General features: G+C 51.0%; 3 protein-coding genes across 3 annotated transcripts; 1 reads left to right on the top strand and 2 right to left on the bottom strand.

Moving 5' to 3' along the window:
• Positions 1-1,106: 1,106 nt before the first annotated feature.
• Positions 1,107-3,772, bottom strand: LOC113147426. The gene is made up of 8 exons (XM_026338009.1): positions 3,734-3,772; positions 3,325-3,413; positions 3,057-3,202; positions 2,801-2,895; positions 2,571-2,610; positions 1,787-1,900; positions 1,482-1,559; positions 1,107-1,234 (listed from the first exon to the last, which is right to left on the bottom strand). The coding sequence occupies exons 1-8, from the start codon at positions 3,770-3,772 to the stop codon at positions 1,107-1,109; spliced, it is 729 nt and encodes a 242-aa protein (XP_026193794.1).
• A 306-nt stretch (positions 3,773-4,078) lies between these two features.
• Positions 4,079-5,629, top strand: LOC34623977 (beta-soluble NSF attachment protein). The gene is made up of 3 exons (XM_022737076.1): positions 4,079-4,234; positions 4,611-4,701; positions 4,878-5,629. Exons 1-3 carry the CDS (start codon positions 4,079-4,081, stop codon positions 5,627-5,629), a joined length of 999 nt encoding a protein of 332 aa, XP_022586901.1.
• Positions 5,630-6,527: 898 nt separating this feature from the next.
• Positions 6,528-12,169, bottom strand: LOC34621278. Its single transcript, XM_026338007.1, has 8 exons — positions 12,069-12,169; positions 11,657-11,801; positions 11,258-11,335; positions 8,718-11,131; positions 7,694-8,529; positions 7,263-7,478; positions 6,852-7,116; positions 6,528-6,714 (listed from the first exon to the last, which is right to left on the bottom strand). The coding sequence occupies exons 1-8, from the start codon at positions 12,167-12,169 to the stop codon at positions 6,528-6,530; spliced, it is 4,242 nt and encodes a 1,413-aa protein (XP_026193792.1).
• Positions 12,170-18,200: the final 6,031 nt, after the last annotated feature.

Here is an 18,200-nt window from a genome sequence, read left to right as displayed (position 1 = left end):
TATTCCCACTCTTTAATCCCACTCATAGCAAGGAGGCCCCAGAACCCTACCAAATAGCTGTGCACGTGTGTGTAAGCGCTCCTGTTGTCTATCCGTACTGGCGTTCACCGGCAGCACCTGCCACACATCGGCTTCAGCAGGGTGTATGGACACCCTAAAAAGCTTTGGGTGCCAGCCACCGCTGAGTCGAAGCCAGGATGCGAGAGTGCAAAACCGACAGTAGGAAGCCAATCAATAAAACTTGCCCCCCCCCTTTCAAGGGAGGGCAGATGCAATAAAAGTTAAGGGAGCAAAAATCAAATAACGCCTATCAGGAGAAGACACCATGTTTTGTTGCTTATCTTGCGGTAAATATCAGCAAAAAGCCTATCAATGCTTCCACGACTCCTCGTGTCTTACGTGCATGCACAGGTCAAGACAACAACGTACATAGGTCTGGTTCTACTCTGACTATACACCATTTTGACTCTGGAAGCATCCTTATATTTTTGGCCATCATTTTCTGTCCACGAGGTAGTGGTGTGTGAACAAGTAACAGTGTCAACGCGGGACATGATCCCGTTCTCGCCCAGGCTACCCGATGGCAAAGGAAGCTGACGGACAAGCAAACGAGAATCATGCCACAGATTTTAAAATTGCTTCTGGCTATAAGCTTGATATCAAGGCTTGATAAGCTGCCTATTACTGATATCTACGTGACTGCCAACGTAAATTACTAAGGAGTGGAAGATCCATGAATAAAGTGGCAGTTTTGGAGGGCATGGTAGGGAACAGCTCCATTCTGTAGTGACTCTTCACTTTAAAGTGAGCTGCAGAACGACTCTACCCTAGTGGTCCGCTCTAAAATTTGTGGGTGGCAAATCGAAGCCAGCTGTCCAGTGTTGTACGCCGATATTTTGGAGTGTACGTACGCCTCACACACTCTGAAAGTTGTCTTTTTAGAAACTAAAGAGTGTAAGGCGTATCAGAGTAGCTTTGATTTTCTTGAAGCCTGTTGCATCTCATCCGATTATTCAGCAGAGGAGAAAGGCGTAGCAACGTGATCAATGTTGGCAGCACGCAGAAGAAGCCTCGGCGAGATGCAAAAACACCATACAAGCGAAGAGCTAAAATGCGAACCCGAAGACCCTCACTGCAGCCTTAACTCCACGAGATGCTCTGTCATGTATCCGTTCCTCTGGCCAAATGCAGCTAACGACGCCTGTAGCAACAACAACACCAAGAGGAACGATTGCTAGGGCTTCGTGAGCAAGAGTAAAAAAAGACTGATGCATGCAGCTCCAAAGGCTTGCGGCCGCTTTCCTGCTTACTGTCGCGTGGGTGATGTGCATACAAGAGATGCGGACAGCGCGTTGTTAGTGCTTTTCACTAGCCCTCTTCTTTGATATTACGCTTTTTTATTGTAGATAATGTGTATACTTCAATTATTCCTGTAGCCTTGCGGGTGGGTTGTCTGGTCGAAGACTGTCCTCCTAACTTACCGTCAGAGTTAGAGCAGAGTGTACCAGCAGATGCAAGGTGGAGGGATCCGGTCCCCTGCTGTGCGAGGTTTGCGTGCACTACGTTGCACGTACAGCAGCAGGCACACAAAAAGGGCTTCTTGGTAACAATAGCGTGCCGAGTGAACCTGCTAAATGCCTGCTCGTTTGACAAGGCTTCACAGTTTCGTTTGTGAGGGCCAAAGGGACTGCAGGACTCTGCAAGGGGCTGTCACACTGATTTCAAAAATCCTTATTAAAGGGCAGTAAAATGGGAAAGCGTACGTACGAGCGAGTGCGACCCTTACCTACATATTTGTAGGGCCGCTTCAGTTCCGAAAGACGTCGCATGCAGTTGTCACAGATTCTGTCGGTCCAGTCAGACGCCTGCTGTTCATCATACTCCTTGTCCCTCAGCAAGTCTGAGTAATGAACAAAAGCCGAGAAACACCGATTGGCATGAGGGGACAATCTAAATGGTGCTACAGTTCCTTGAACGAAATTCGCGTCGTTTCTTGTATGCTAACACAAGTATCTAGGCGGGCATGTGTGTTCCTGTCAATGCGGAAACGGCTGGCTTCTCGCATAGGCAATCTCGGGATCAGTTCAAAAGTCAGGATGAAAGGATTACAGCTGCAACTGCATCCTCCTAGGAGTAATTATCAACAGTTTCGTATCCGCGCAGGTATATATACCCCTGCAGGATTAATTTACAAAATGGCATCGACTTATTGCAAAGTGCTGTGCTGACTGCAAAGCGTCAAAGTACGGGCGCCTTTCTGACTGATGCACCAAAAATCGGGGTACGTCAATATCATGGGGTACACCATTCTGCAGTGATGTGCGTTGTTCACTCAGACTTTCGGGGCAGCCAGCTTTGCATACATCGGACCTACAAGGGTATGTGGTGAAGCTGCAGGTGCACGAACATGCTCCAATTTCTCATGCAATTTGACGGTACTGCTCAAGCAAGTAACCTGATGCTGATTTCTTGGAAAAACAATAGCTCTTTGCATTGAGTTACGGTGATGTAGTAGGCAGTGCTACACACAGGGATTGGATTCACAGTGCATTCAGTGGCAGTACGCGCACCGTCCAGAACTTGCATTACGATTTTTTCAATGTCGTCTGGCTGCCACGTAGGGAGAGCCTGAAGCAATGAAAGTGAGTGTGGGCACTTAGATACCTTCAACCGTTGCTGCTACACACATTTCCAAGTGGTAGGAATGCGGGAAAAGAGCCAACAAAAGGGGCATCTAGGATACCCGGTTCCGTGTGCAAACATGCAAACGGCACACATCTACACGGCTAGATACACTTACAAGCACGAGAAGAGCTAGAGCGATTACAGCATACAATTTGTGGACAGAGCAGTTCCAGCAGTCTACGGAGGCTGCAGCAGGCATATTGACGGGCACTGCAAGAAGTATGGCTTTTCGAGATAGCGACCAGAGAGCCAGGAAGCAGCATAACTAATGTAACAAGTCAGATACATCGGATCGCTCAATTTAAGGGCTCCAAGGAGGGCGCAGCTGAGCGTCCCCAGAATCTTGCACATCGTGCTGAGAGCCTGCGTACCGTTTTGGGAGATTCCTGCTGCTGCTCTGTTTCGTCTCTCATCTCTGTCTGCCTCCGTTGCTGGAGTAAGAGCAAGTCCGTAAGGTTGCGAATGTCCTGAGTTGAGCCTAATACCTCTAAAGGCTACAGATTCCACCAACTCTGGGCTACGGTGTGTAGCATCCCGCTGGTTCTGTCCGTATATCTGACTTGTTGAAGTCAAATAGAGAAGCTCTGAACGTGTCTTTTCAAAAATACAAACGTATCGTATCGGTATCAGTCTACAAACCAGTCTGCTTCGTCTACAGGGGCATGCCTTGCAGCAAGTCGTAAACCCCTTATGCATAAGGCCTCGCCTTCTGGGAGTGCCTTATCATGCTGGCCCCCCAAAGATGCAGAAATATCGAGATGGGTGTTTTTCTCGTTGCTGCAAGTTGAACCAGAAAGTGAAGGGTTTCAAGCTGCGCCAAATGGATGCAGTGCATGCAGTTGTGTGTGCACCTGAAACTGTGTGTTTTATAGTAAACAGCTAATAAAACTATAAGAAAGTTGCATATTTTTGCTTCTTTGCATAGAGGAGGAACGGAGCACAACAGCAGCGGAAGCGCCTTGCGGCTCAACTGTCATCAACGCCTTGCATGCTCCCCGGCGAAATCCTGTCTTTTCCAAATGGTACTCAAAGCAGGAAGACGTGAAACCCGTAAAATAATTTCCATTGCTGCTGCATTCCGTCTCATGTTTCAGATTCCAGAGTGTCCCGGGTTTAATCCAATGTTTATGCACGCCGATCTGTAGCTTTGCACAAGTCTCCACCAGCTGCTGAGTTTCCAAACGGCCTCCTATGACTAAGACTACCTCACGACCACGTAGGTGGTAAAAGTAGAGCACTGGCAGGCAGCCGCAGTTGCTGCTTGTATGCACTGCCTGCTGCACCAGCAGCAGCAGGCAGTGTGAACTACGTCATCCGTGTCTTCCAGAGTTGCAGCAACAGCGGTATCAAAAGTACCAAGTGCAGGAATAGCAGTAACAACGCCATTATCAAGATGGAAGGCGTATCCGCCTCTGTAGATCTCTCTGAGATCCCTCAACTGATGCGGCAGGCCGAGCAGGCCATGAAACCACCTGGTCTTCTGGGGCAGATTTTTGGCAGAGAAGCAGATTATGACACTGCGGTGCAGCTCCTGCAGCAGTGTGCCCAGGTGCGCTGTGGCTTATGTATGCGTTTTCGGCCGTGTTGTTGCGTGAGTCTTACTACTGTCGTTAGTTCCTGACTCCCCTTCCCTCTCCGGGGACCAGCGGCTCCGCATATGCGCGTGCGTCATTTTGTGTCTGCGTGAATGTCTTACTATCTGCCTATTTCTATGCATTCCATACCCTTTTAACCCACTGCACGCCTGCCTTTGTGCTTATCCCCCCCCTGTCCTCTCTTACACTATCTTCGTAATGTCGACCTAACAGTCAGTCTTTGACCGGTATCTCCCCTCTCAAGCAGCTCTCTTGTGCTAGTATTTTTCTCGCCCCTCCCATGTGTCTGTCTCTGCTTCTCTGTCTCCGTACTCCTGTGTTGTGCCTTAGAAATACAAGCTAGCTCGCGTCTTCCCAGAAGCGGCTTCGTGCTACATCAAGGCAGCGGAGGCAGCGAATAAGGCCAAAGACACTCACACAGGTGAGCCTCCAGGGTGTGACATCCGACAGTTTGGGTCGGGGGGCCTACAGGGCCAAAGTCGCTTCTTTTATGTCTCGCGTGAAGTGCCTTCCTGCGCAGTAAGAAGCGTGCCGGCAGCAGCCGCATCCGTAGGAAGCGTCGCTTCGTTGGGTGGTTTGTGTGACTTTGCACTGCAGAGGCAACCTTATACGTGGAAGCTGGGAACTGCATGCGCCGCTACTCTCTGGCCGACTCGGTCCCCGTTTTCTCCAAGGGTATATCGGTGCTGCTGGCTAGCGGTCGGCTAGCTGCTGCAGGGAAGATCCATCGGCAGCTAGCTGAGGAGTACGAAGCTACCGGAGACAGGCCGGCGGCAGCTATCCACTACTTGAAGGCGTCAGAATTGTTCGAGACAGACGAATTCAGTAAAACACAGTACAGTCACTGCATTTGCAAGTACGCCGAATTGTTGGCATGGGGAGGAGACGACCCTAGTAAGCCCCAGAATCTTCAGCAGACTGCGCAGACACTGGAGACTGCGGCCAAGATATTTGAGACTGAGGGTTATAAGGTATCTCAGAACAATCTCCTTCAGTATGGTGCAAAGGATTTGTTTTTAAAGGCCCTACTGCTGCGGCTTTCCATCCCTCGCTACGACCCTGGAGATTTCGTCGATCTTCAGCTTGCCTTGGGGCGGTATGGGGAGCGCAATCCGCACTTTGCGACAAGCAGGGAGGCCCAGTTGCTCAAGCAGCTCATTGCTGCGTCGGAAGAAAGAGACAGTGACGCATTTGCTGCAGCAGTTGAGGCCTTTGACTCCATCACGAGGCTAGACCCTTGGAAGGTTCACTTCCTCCTGAAGGCCAAGTCCCTCCTCGGCGGAGACGGAGTGACCGCGCAGGGAGCACCTGTCCAGCTTGGGGAGGACGGGGAGATAGACCTTTCTTAAAGAATACCTTCGAAAGAAGGATGGGCTGATATGAATGCTTGTGCTGCGTTCGGTATTAGCACCAAGGAATGCCTCACCAGCAACGGCCCTGTCACTTTTGCTATGCTGGGTCCCATCCACCAATATGTATCAATAATAGCACCAGCTGCTGTGCAGCTTGCATGCATAATCCACAGTCTGCATTCATGAAAACCGAGTTCTAGGCCTCACACGGGGAGGGAGAAAGAGAGGCGTGGCCAGGCTGCTTCAGGGGCCCCTGGTAGTCTGCGCCATTCTTTGAGCCCGTTGCTCCATCGCCTTCCAGCGGAGTTGCAGTGTGTCGACCGCAGTTCAATTTTTGTATGAATTAGAACTGGGGAGGAGGGGGCACGGACAGTTAAAGTGCCAGAGCAAGACGGCTATATAGGGGGGCAATAAAGGTTGCAGACGGTACAGGAGAAGAGGATACACCACATGCTGTATTCCAAAAAAAAGGGGGGGAGGCAAGAGCAGGGCGTCGAAAAGCTCTCGCACCCTTCTTACCGAGTATATCTATTTGTAAGGCAGCAGAACTAGGTCAGAATGCAACAGAAGCACACATGGAATGGCATGCAGACTGCCATAGACAAGAAGTTGAGCGTTACACACCACGTTTCTGAAGCCATCAGTAGAACACCAAACCTCGAAGCTCTCTACATGTCCAAAGCCTTGGTGCACGACAGTCCACAGCCCTACGCAGATGTGTTCGTTTGGGGCACTCCCCAGCCGAAGCGACGCTTGCAGCTAGAGGAGGCAATTTTTGATTTTGCTGCCACATTGCGGTGAATTTCTCAATGCAGGGCCCTGTGCTTTTACTTTTTGCTGCGGTTGCCTTACTTCTGTTGCTCCCTCAAAGAAGCCACAGCTTCTCTGGAGCAGGTCAAAATGCCACAGAAGTGCAAAAGCAGAGTCTGTTTAGTTGCCCTGTACCGCTTTTCTCATGGCACTGCCTAACAGTCTGAGGTGCTGGCCTCGAAGAACCGAGGCAGACGCTAGCCTGGTCTGCTGACGCCTCGAGTGCATGGGACTGGAATGAATCCGTGCAACTTTTGCGCCAGCAACAAATCCTGAGCGGCCTCTGAGGACCCCTGCGAATGCAAGTGCACACAATGCACAAGCCCTAGACCTAAGCCTGTCTCTGTTCACACCTGAATATTGCATATTGTTACGGATGTGCTGGAGCAGCACAACGTAACGCTGCTACCTCGACTGCCTTACCGCAGCTTTCCACTCTGCAGCAGATACGGAAACCACGAACAGTCCCCGTTCTCTTAGCAGGCGGTGCTTCAGCACAGTGCTGCTGCTATAAATGCATCCACACCGGTCTGTAGCCCAGAGGCCCTCTGGCTGGTGGCCTTCACCATGTTGCTGCACCCTAAGCGCACGCGGCTGTGGCATGCTGCAGTCGAAAAGGAAATGAGAGCCTCCGTCTGCCTCGACTGCCACATGCCGCTGCTGCACAACACCACAATGCATTCTGTACAACGTAAGTCATAGTTTTTACGCGCTCTTGAGTCGGTTATGGATCAGCGATGCAGTTACGCAAGGGTGCTGCTGGGAGCGAGCATAGCTCTCACTTGGGCGCTTCCCTCTTCTGAGTCACCTATTCTGGTATCCGGGAGTTCTGCAAGAATATCGAGGTAATAGCCCCCAAAAGAGCACCTTGCCTGCGTAGGCCACAGAAAGCAGGAAGCAACCGCGAACGCTGCTCGTACAGCTGCTTCAGAGAAGAGTGCGAGGAGTTTAGCATCAGCAATGAGAACAGCTTCTTGCCACCGTTCGTGCTGCTCCTGCTGCATTGATGCACTAACCTCAACGGTGAGACGCGCCTCTGGAAGCGTCCGAGAGAGGGCCGCAAATATCGCCCGTTGCAGAGCTGCAATGCACACGTACATATCAGACCCTCCAACTACCAGCGGGTTCGTTCAGATACATATACATGTATATGTATTATTAAAAGACACTATCTGCAGCATCATTCTGGTCGTTCTCGTCAGCCTGCATTTCGGTGAACACAACTTGAAACCTCCATGGAAGAAAGCCTACGCGACTGAGCCAGGTGGGGAGGGGCCCCTGCCGCGGACTCGGAGTCTCCCTGGACCAACAGCCAGCTGTGCGGTTCTTGCGCACTGCCGCTGCTTTCGCTGGGACTAATACAACACACGTGCTGCTGAAGTTTCTGCAGAAACACTTGATTTTCAGGGTGCAACGAAGCGCACAAAGACGTATGTCGGGGCGCTGCTGCTGCCGCCGCTGCTGCTGTCAGCTGTTGGTGCACTGCCGGTAGTTGCGCTAACGTTGTCTTCAAGGCGGTGCAGTAGCCTGACTCTGCTTCACGCGGCTGCCGATGCTGCTGCTGCCCTTGCCGTTGCTGTACCATCGGCAACAAATGTTTTCTGACGACTGTGAGGAGCAGATCGAAAAAGGTAGAAACCGCAGATACAGGGCTACCTTCTTCTCCAGCCTGCCCCCATGGCTTCGCAGACTGTATTCCACATGATACCACTGACGAAGTCAGTGAAAAGTCGCTTAACGCCAATGCATGCAAACAGTTCACTGCACTGTGCAGTTCCATGTCGCGCTGAAGCGACTCGTACTGCAGCGGGCGCTGCAACAGCTGAAACATTGATTGGTAAAAAGCGACGGTAGCATCTTCCTGTTCGGGTGTATGTACCCCTCGTGATTGCAGAAGGTGAGCAGGAGTAAACGACAGCTGTGATAAGCTCAAAAGTACCTGTGCAACCTGCTGCCCTGAAAGCAGCAGCAGACGTTGCTGATCCTGCGGATGCTGCTGTTGCTGCAACTGCTGCCGTAGTTGCTCAAGCGGGTCGGCCATGCAGCGGCAGAGCCTCGCCAGGATCTCCGTATCTCTCAGTTGAAACCTGCAGACGCAAACAAAGACACGTGAGATAGTACAAAACCTGGTGATGCCTTGATGGCTGGCTTAGCTTGCCGGACAGGCAGCAAAGGCGGCCTTTTGAGCCAGCCAAGCGCTAGAGTGATCGCAACAGCATCGCACTGCAAGGCAAATGGCAGTAGCGACCATAAGGCGTCTTGATTTTCTGCGCACTTGGCAAGGGCATGCAACAAGACACCGCAATGCTTTAGCGATAATGCAGCACCAGGCACGTTGTTCTGCCCTTTCTGCTGCAACAAGGATCGCGCAGCAGCAGCAACAGTCGCAGCAGCTGAAGGAGGGGCCATTCGCTCAAGCGCAGCAACGGCTGTAATGATATGTCCTAGCGAACGGGGCCCTGTTACGGGCCCTTCAAGGAGCTCGCCCACGACCACGGCTTTCACGAAGTCTTTCTTTTCTTGCTGCTGTTGGGGGTGCAGCTGATGGTGTTTCTGTTGCAGCAGCAACTCCATCAACCGCCTGGCGAGGCCTTCAGAAGTCTCTTGCAGCTGTTTCACCAGGTGAGTGTGCAGCAGAGGGGCCCCTGAGAACTCGCTAAGCGAGTCATCATGAGCCACAGATGCGAGCCCTATGGGAGCGCCTCTTTGGTTATTGGTCACATTGTAGAGTGTAGCGATTGCCTCCAGATAAACCGCAACGTGGGACAAGTGGACACTTGGCATTTTAGAGGCTACTCCGTCTCTCAGGGGCCCCACAGCAAGGGTGGCCAGCAGAAGCCCTGCGGCTCGTTGCCATTCAAAAAATGATTTCGCTGAGCTGTACTCACTCGACCGGCTTTGCGAGTTCTCAAGTGGAGATGCAGCTGCATCTGCTTCCCCTGCTGCTGTTGACGCTGCAGCTGCTGTCTGCGCGAAGAAACGCCAGCACATGGCGAGCTGTTCTGGTGACAGCTGACTCCAGTGATGCTGCAGATTCAGCTGCAGTACAGCAGCTAAAGGCAGATGCACCTTGCCTGGGATTGCCGCTGGTCGCACTGCAACTGAGGAGCACCTTGCTGCAGCTGTTCTTTGGTACACCTTGCTGCTGCTGTTCGCAATCTGAGCTGCAGACACGAATTCATGATGCCTGTGGCCTTTGTTATTTGTGCTACCGCCGTTACAACGATCGCTGCTATTGTTCCCGGAAGCAAACAGAAGAGCTGAATGGTCCGCAGCAAGCAACAACAGCTGCGCGATTGGCGGCGCTGCCATCAATGCTGCTGCAGCAGTGGTTGCTGCTGCAGCCACATTCGCGTCGGCTTTTGCTTCTGTCCCTGCTGCTCCTCCTGCCACTGCTCGTGTTGCTTTTAGCGTTGCCGCATGTGCCACGGTTGCTGGATCCTCAGTATTTCCGATGGAGGCATAAAAGGAAGTTAGGACCCCATTCCAAGAAATGCGGTGCAGCAGAAGCGAGATAGCTTGCGATGAAGCCAGTGCCACCTGCTGCTCCTGCTCCTCTACTAGTTGCAATTGCGTTTCTGCAGCTTCAAGTTCCTGCTGATCTAGAAGCTGTAGACTCGCTGCAAGGCCTGCAAGGTCACGGCAAGAAGAGAGGCTGAGCGAGAACGCAAACGGTTGCACTCTGTTTGTTTCTGCTGCTGCAGCAGCAGTGTCTGTTGCAGGTGATTGTTCGTGTTCAAGTGGCTGCATATCCAAGTAGAGGGGCTTTCCAGTACTTTTTTTGAGACCTAGCAGACTGAGCCGCAGCCGTGCCTCTTTCATTTGCAGCAAAGCCGCCTGCAGCATCAATGGCAGCAGCGGTGAAGGCCTGTGTTTGTTCCGCAGTACCAGGAAGAAGTGCAGCAGTGCACTCAGGTTGATCTGCTGTCTGTTGGGCAGCCGCTCCCACGCAGCCGCAAGCTCTTGAGAACTCTCTTGCAGCAGCAGCTGCAGGCCATGGGTAATCTGTTGTGCTGCCAAAGTTATTGACTGCTGCGATTCTGGATGCTGTTGTTGTTGCTGCTGCTTTTGGTGGTGTTGTAGCTCCGTTTCAAGCTGCAACATCAATCTAGCGTTTTTCTGCTGAAAGGCTACGTTTTGCCTCTGTAACTGCTGCAACAGAGTTTCTTCAAGCCACAAAGAGACAGCGCGTAGCTGGTCCAGACTCCACCCGGGATCCTGTTGCTGCCGAGCCGCCAGTAGGAGCGCTGAGCAGAATGCAGTTACGTCGTACCCACTAAATTTTCGCACTTGCAGAGACATTGCAGCAGACGCAATTTGCTGCAGGGCCTCAGGATGCTGCAGCTTCAGAATTGCAAAGGCGTGCAAGGCAGCTGTCAGCAAGGGTGCGGTCAGGGCATGTCGCTCGTGGTCTTGTTCTTGATCCTGCTGGAGTTCGTGCTTCTTCGCAGCAAGCTGCTGGTGTTGCTGCTGTCGTAATAAGCCCCGTGCCAGAGCTGTTACTGCTACCTGAACCATTCGACTGTGTTGCAGGAGGAGTTGCTTGTGTTGGGGAGAAAACTGCTGGTGCTCGTCATGTCGGAGCAGCTGCTGCACACGAGCAGCTGCAGAAAGCAGCAAGACTGCATCCCTTAGCCTTAAGGCCTTCTCCATAGAGGCCGCGCGCTTACAGATGGCACTCCATAGATCCTGTGGGGCAGCGCAACACGAAGAATTGTTGACGTAAGTGTAGTACACTAGTAAGTGAACGAACTTCACTTAACAGTAATAATAGTAAAATACTACCAGCAAATACTAATAAACCTCCAGTTTTACTTGGAATAAGTACACGGTACCAGTGCACACCAGCATACATTTTCGTGCAAGTGCTAAGAATTCTGTTCCTGAAATTTCCTGAATGCTCAATTGAGCTTCGTGTTGCGGGAGCGGTAGGAAGGAACCTCCAGAAGCCAAAGGACAACCCTAGATAGAAAGGCTTGTAGCTCCTCCCACCATGCTCTGTAGCTACTTTGAGCAAAGGAAGCGGCAGAATCGCCCCGTAAACGCAGGCACCATCCTTCCTTATCAGAACCAAGTATGCCTGTTGCTGCTTTGCAGCTGAATCAGTGCCGCAAGCGTGGAACCTCAGTATAGGACGCTGCAAACCCCCACTCCCCAACCGCAAGCCATAAAAGACAAGACATTCTGGGTAGTCCCCATCAAAGCTCAGCTCACGCAGTCAATTCGAGGGTGAGAGGCTGCAGCCTTTGCGGCAGCGCTGAGGCGGCCTGGAGGCGCCTCTGCCACGTCGTGCTTGTTGAGCAGCAAGGCAGCAAACGAGCTGGCGGCTGCGCCTGTGTTGCTGCCACTGCTAGTGCTGCTAATTCTTCTCAACGCGCTAATGTTGTCTGTGAAAACGCCGCAGCCTGAGAAGGCAGGAAGCTCTGTTTGGGGGCCGTGCTGCCTCAGCAGCCTGCGCTGCTGCTCCGGCTGCTGGCGCTGCCATCGTTGCTGACTGCGTGAGGTAGGCCTTGTGATTGCATGTACAACAGCCGCAGGAATGCGTGGTGCAGCAAGGCCACTAGGAGGCAGCTGCTGTTGATTGGTGACCGCCAAAACGACGTAGCAGCTGCGGGGAAAGAAGAGCCAATGTCTTATAGAAGCTGCGACACTGGGGGGGAAGTGAGGGCATATTAGCGCGGCAGCAGCCGTTCCCTTAGCCCACGCTGCTGCCTGTGAACGCCCCATTCTGTAGTGTTTGCCGTGAGAGCCTCTTTTCCTGCGTAAGAAGAAATCCCCTAAGTCATCTTCAGGCTATGCTGGTCTTCTCCCGCAACAAAAAAACCTGCGGAGTCAAAAGGCTGTTCAGCTCTCATTGCTGGGGGCTGGCTGCTTGCAGTTTGTGGCTAATTCATGCGCATATAAGCTCTTCGCTGTCGGCTTGCACAGAATGTGACCAACAGCGCGCCTTTGCTGATGAGGCTGCTTCACTCCCTGCGCCGCCGACTCTGGGTAGAAAGCGCCGCAGCCACAGAAAGCGGAAACTTCAACCTTCAAAAAATAATGCAAAGAAAGAAGGACCTTACACACATTGGTCGCAGAGGAACCTATTTCAGGAAAATGCAAAGTTCTAGGGTGTGGGGCCCGGGATGAGACAAGCAGCCACGAGCGGCCGTGGAGAGGGATGCCAACACGGAGTCGCCCCCCCTTTATTGGCTTTTTTAATTGTTGCAGCGTTTGAAAAAGAGCTACCAAGACCTTGCATGAATGCCTTTTCAACCAGAAAATTAGGCTAAACGATCTTGCCCATGGGGACTTCCTCTGGTGAAGCTAGCAGCTACTATGGCGCCATCCGTGCCGGCAGCTGCTGTGGTCTTAATGGACCTAGCGGCTCACATACAAAGAACTCGAGACTGCAACGAGGAAATTGGTGAGTACCTCCTACGTTTGGCTAGAGAAATGCAATGCTTGTTTGGATGCTGCCAGCATCGATTGCCAGGTTTCGATGTTTATTAGGCTCCTCTGAGCTAACAGCGATGGACTTGTCTTGGGAAGACACCTTCACGTGCGAGACTCCCATATCCCTAAACGGCTCACTAACCTCGAGGCGGACGAGGTCTGAAATCGTTCGCTACGAGAAAGCTTTTCCACAGTCTAAAACTTGTGGCTTTCACCCCTCTCGGATGCGCCTTGCACCACAAATTTTCACGTAGAGCTCCCGAGAATGGGACCTCTTAAGAGAAGCAGAACATTGTCTTCACACGATATCATCTGTTGGTGGCCCCCTCTGCCTTGCAATCACAGCGAGGGGCTTCGAGCTTATAAGCCAGGTACGCCGTTGCATTGGTCCCCATCCATAGATAAACAATTCCCTGCTCTCGGCTTGAGCATTGCACCCTGATTAACCCCAGCTTTCTTAGTAAACGGGTGTGATGCACTTAGCAGTCTGTCAGATTGTTCATTCGTGTTTCTGCCATTGCCTTCGCGGGCTAGATAGCACCTAGGCCCTTTCTGCAACATGGGGTAGCATGAAGTAAGAATTTTAAGGAACTAGCCATTTGGCTTGACTGTTCGCATATCTTACTTGTACCAGATTGTCGATAGCTCGATACAATGAGAATCAGTATTGAGTGCCTACGGGGTACATTTTGTGTGCAACTGGGTGCGAATGCTTAATACAGCTACGTTCACTTTGCTGCACCCGCTATGCACTCCAACCAAACACTATCGTGGCGCCTACAGGTGATTTTTTGCAGCTGCAGGCGCATTTCTGATAGGTTTTTCGTCCTCCGAAAGTTTACAGATTGGCGTAGATAGAGGCCTTCAAAGAATCTTCTCTGCCCCACCGGCAGCCGGTACCCGCAACTGCAACACACTCCGATAGGTACAGAAAATTGGTCCTTGGTGGACCCTAGCCCCATGACAACTTTCTTTGTGATATTCTACAATTGCTGTTCTGCTGCTGAGCCCGAAATCTCCTCTCACGATGGGCCAGGGCACCCCCATGGGATTAGGGGTGCATTTCCCTCCGCACTCATGGGCAACCATACACATTCCGACAGTTCTAACCCCCTAGCCACCCACCGACAGTTTGGATTTATGTGGCAGTAGCCTTCAAAGATGATTGGCATGCTGGAATAGTCCTATTTTGCATTTCCATCCCCATCTGAAGGTTTTTGGGGAACCTCTGGGGCTCCCACAGCAGATTGTTCTGGTATGTGGCAGGCTCTCCCAGCACCCGTTTTGCAACCTTTCTTCCTGTTTTATATTCAAGAGAAGACGCAAGCCAGGTATGCTTTACAACATGCCTTTCAAACACTTCAAAACGTGAAATCAAAGAGACTGGCTGGAGTCTCCGAGGGAAACGTAGAGTGTGACGCTGTACAGAAGGGTGGAAATTGCCATACGTCTTTTCCCACAAAGCGGGCAAATGTAAAGTTTCAAGCACTGCTATCAGCGATGCATAGTACCGTAAAATGCCTGTGCCGAAGGACGTTCATAGCCTTCTGCAATATATGCATGCGAGACCTAATATCTTAGTATTTAGAGCAACCCAAGTCGCATTTATTTTCTAGTTGTAGCCTCAGCATGCACTTTATCCCTGCGTATTACTTCTGAACTTTTTTCCTGAAGTTTTGGTGCTGAAACTCATTATCCCAAATCCTCACACAGGCCCTTTGGCGGATGTACAGGAGTACAAGGCGCTACAAGGAGCACAACTAATTATGCAGCTTGCTTTCAAAGCCACGATTCTAGTATATAGCTCACCGAAACCATCTTCCACTTTCACAGTAATTGTCATATTCAAATTGGATGCCACGATGTGTTGCTGAAGATGGAGTCGGTACGGAGGACCTCAGTGGGACGCCGGCCTACGAGCCACTATTTCCCCAAATGGTGGTACTTCTCCAACCCAGGTAGATCATGTGCTATATTACTGCCTTCTGTGGCAGGCTAGGCTAAGCTTTGGCTATTTCTAGTACACAAGTTGCTTTCATGTGAGGAGTACTAGAGTAAATAGCTGGTGTAGAGGTTCGCGGATCTCGGAGACTGCAGAATAGCGTTAGCCGGATGCCGTATACTCGTCTACATGTTGCTCTCGCTCATCCCTAGTTAAAAGCTGAGAAGACCTCTCCAATTCGGGAGTGGAGTCGCTGATACTGAGCCAGAATCCCTCATGAGTGGCAGCGTATTTTAGGGAACAGCTAGCAAATGCACGCCAATGATTGCGCAGCGCTGAAGAGAGACAAACATGAGATTATGATAAGCGGCGGTTAGCTGCGTATTCAGAGCCTGGACAGCTGTGCCTGGTGGATTGGCAGACTTTACAAAGTGCAGCCAAAGTTACCAGACAATACTTTCAACTAGATGGTTTAGACCAAACGCCGTTCTCTCTCGATTCAAGGGTCTTTCTGACTCTATTGCTCTTCTTAGAAGTCCACAATGCCATGAGCTATCAGTATCGGTTCATAGAAAGGTTTTACAGCCTCCCGAACCATTTATGAGCTTTGTCGCGGATTGACCCATGTGAAGGCGGACGATGTACTGAGTTATGGCACGTTATTGCATGTAGACGCAACGTCAAGCTGCCTCTTTGTAGAGAAGGCAAAACGACTAAGCATTACAACTGATCTAGAATGAGCCTTCATCTTCAAAGACGATCATCATAAATGTTCAGAAGACTCAGGGTCCAGCTGACTGGTTCTCTAGCGTTGTCCTCATTGTGTCTTGTTTCCATCCCCACCGCCCTACTAGGATGGAGGCTACATGGCAGACCTACATTTAAGACTATGGTACATTTGTTGGGGTCATTTTCTGCTCTGAATTTCCGAATTCTTCATTTTTCTGAAGTTCAAGTTGTCGCTGACCTGGTAATGCTATCGTGGTTCTGTACACTACACCGACAGCTGTCGGAGTACTAGCTTCTGAAACCACTGATAGGCCAAGAGCACACTAGTCAGGAAGTTTGGTGAGATGAGATGGGGAACGCCAATCTCAGTGGCTGAAAGGGCAGCTAGTGCGACGTTGGCTGCCCGCGGGAGAGTTCGCAGCTATGCTTGGTGAACAGCCGAGACACCATGTACGGTATTTCGCATGTTCCTTGGTAATTGTCCTTTGAAAGCGCAGGCTGTGCTTAAAGAACTAATGGATATACAGGTACTGCTTGAAAAGTTCTCGATGAATATTTTTAAGGCGCTATCTATAATCAGATTTATGCGTAGGCACTCCTAGATATGTTGTTCCTACTTCTTTCCTTACGGCCCTTTTGGGGTTTAGAGTTGACTCTGCTGTATGCACTGGCTGTACTTGGGTGGAGAGCCTGTACTGAGACCCGCACAAGCACTGCTCATATTTTGATTGCACATCACACTTGCCTTCTGTTCTCTAGTGACAGGATACTGACACATTAACAACAGCGAGCCGGCGTGCCTCCACGGTCGTCGTGTTTTGGTTCCTCCTTCGTTGATGTCTAGTGTGCCTGTGTGTTTGTTCCCTGTGACTTCACTTTGGAGGTTGACACGCGCAATCGCTTTGCTACTTTGCACAGTTTCAATCTACTGAACGCTTGGTTGGTGGCGATAGAATAGAAAAACTCTCGGTTTCCTGCACGCCCTTCTCTTGACGCATAGAAGTTGCAGCGAACAAAACTAAACGGATTCAATTTTGTCACGCTTGTTATATTCCCAAGATTTACTAACAAATTGACCAGTCGGATTGTTGGTATGTATATCTTTCCTATTGCAGATACACTACCGGCTTGAAACAGCACAGTGCAGTTTCCTCTGGACAAGTTAGATGCTGTGTGTAACTATCTGAGGAGGGTCGGGGGGCCTAGAGGGTGCAGCTATGCGCAACTTTGGGGCTCCCCTATGTCATATAGGAAATTTTGGAGCGCGAGAGCAGGAGAAAGAGCGAGTTCTTGTGGATTAATAGTGAAATACCTTGTAACTAGTTTGATTGTAGTCTACCTAACCGACTCCGATGGAACGCTACACTCGGTGGAGAGCAGCAGCATAGGAGCAGCGCAATAGTGGATAACAGTAAAGGTCCATATCCGTTTCAGAGCATCTAGTTGATAAAAACATGCAAAATGTGCAGTCAGCTGTAAAGACTGTAAATGTCTGTAGTTTTCTGGTGTACACAGTACATTATTTTAAGGAGCATAGGCTCCTGTGGCATGGGGTGAGCCCTGATATGCAGCAAATAAAACAATAGCAGGACAACTCAATTGATTCCTGCTGAGGCATAGTTGAATGCAAACTATCTAGGTAGCAACTTCACCGGTGGCTTGCCCCGCTGCATTGTCTGCGAGTGGCTAGCAGGGGAACAGCCCTCCATAACACTTTCACCCATTGTTTTTGCTTCTATGTTTCTATGAGATTACAATTCATGTGGGAATAAACAGCCAACCCTTTAGGAGCAAAGGAAGCTTCAACACATACCACGTGAGCCTCAGGGCCCCATTCTGCGCAGGACTGGCCAGCAAGGCAGCAGCAGCAGCAACGGTAGTGAATTGAGGTGCTGCTGCTGCCCCCCTTCCATTCCTCAATATCCCCGTCAGAGAGATCAACAAATGCTTACAGGCATTTCCAAAGAAATTGACATCATTTGCACAACAGGTAGGAGTCCTCTCTCCCTCTCTCGTGGGCCGGTTGCCCCCACTGTTGCGCTTCCTAGTGCTGCAAGAGTGAGCCCCCATGTGGGAGATCCCTACTACAGTAGCTATGACTATTTGTCGATCTCTTGAAGGCATTCGTTGGGACGTGCCATATGTCCGCCTAGCCCAGAAGGGCCCCCACGCATCCAGCCTACGGTTGGGGCTTTCCTTCTCAACTGGCCTTTGATTGTCTTGGCTTAGCAGTTCGGTTCGCTTCTGTTCCCTTTTCACTACTACTTGTGCAAGACATGGCATGTTGGGGTCTACAGAGGCCTCAACGTGTTTGATGAAAGCATTCAGGGGAGGGGTAACGGGGGGGAGGCGCCGAGACTCGCTTCTTGGCTGGGCAGAGGGGCCTGCTGAAGAATTGATTTCCACGCTGTTAGTGCGGTACCAGTGGGCGTAAGGGATATTAAACTTTGAGTTCTCTGCAGAGTGCTGCGCCTATTAAGGGAGATGCAGGGACAGGCTGCATGCGACTCACTTCGTGTGTTTCTCGTTGCTGCCGTTTTGCGGTACGCACAGGCGTCGTCCATCTGCTGGGAGTGATTCCCACTCGCTCATGCCGCCTGGGAGGTCAACTGACTCATGTTTGTACATTTCGGCTGAGCAACAGTGAGA

Source organism: Cyclospora cayetanensis, unplaced genomic scaffold (genome assembly GCF_002999335.1).
Source record: "Cyclospora cayetanensis isolate NF1_C8 unplaced genomic scaffold, CcayRef3 CcayRef3_contig_22, whole genome shotgun sequence".
Classification (NCBI taxonomy): Eukaryota; Apicomplexa; class Conoidasida; order Eucoccidiorida; family Eimeriidae; genus Cyclospora; species Cyclospora cayetanensis.
The sequence above is the reverse complement of the archived record's forward strand: the minus strand, read 5'-3'. Positions and strand labels throughout refer to the sequence as shown.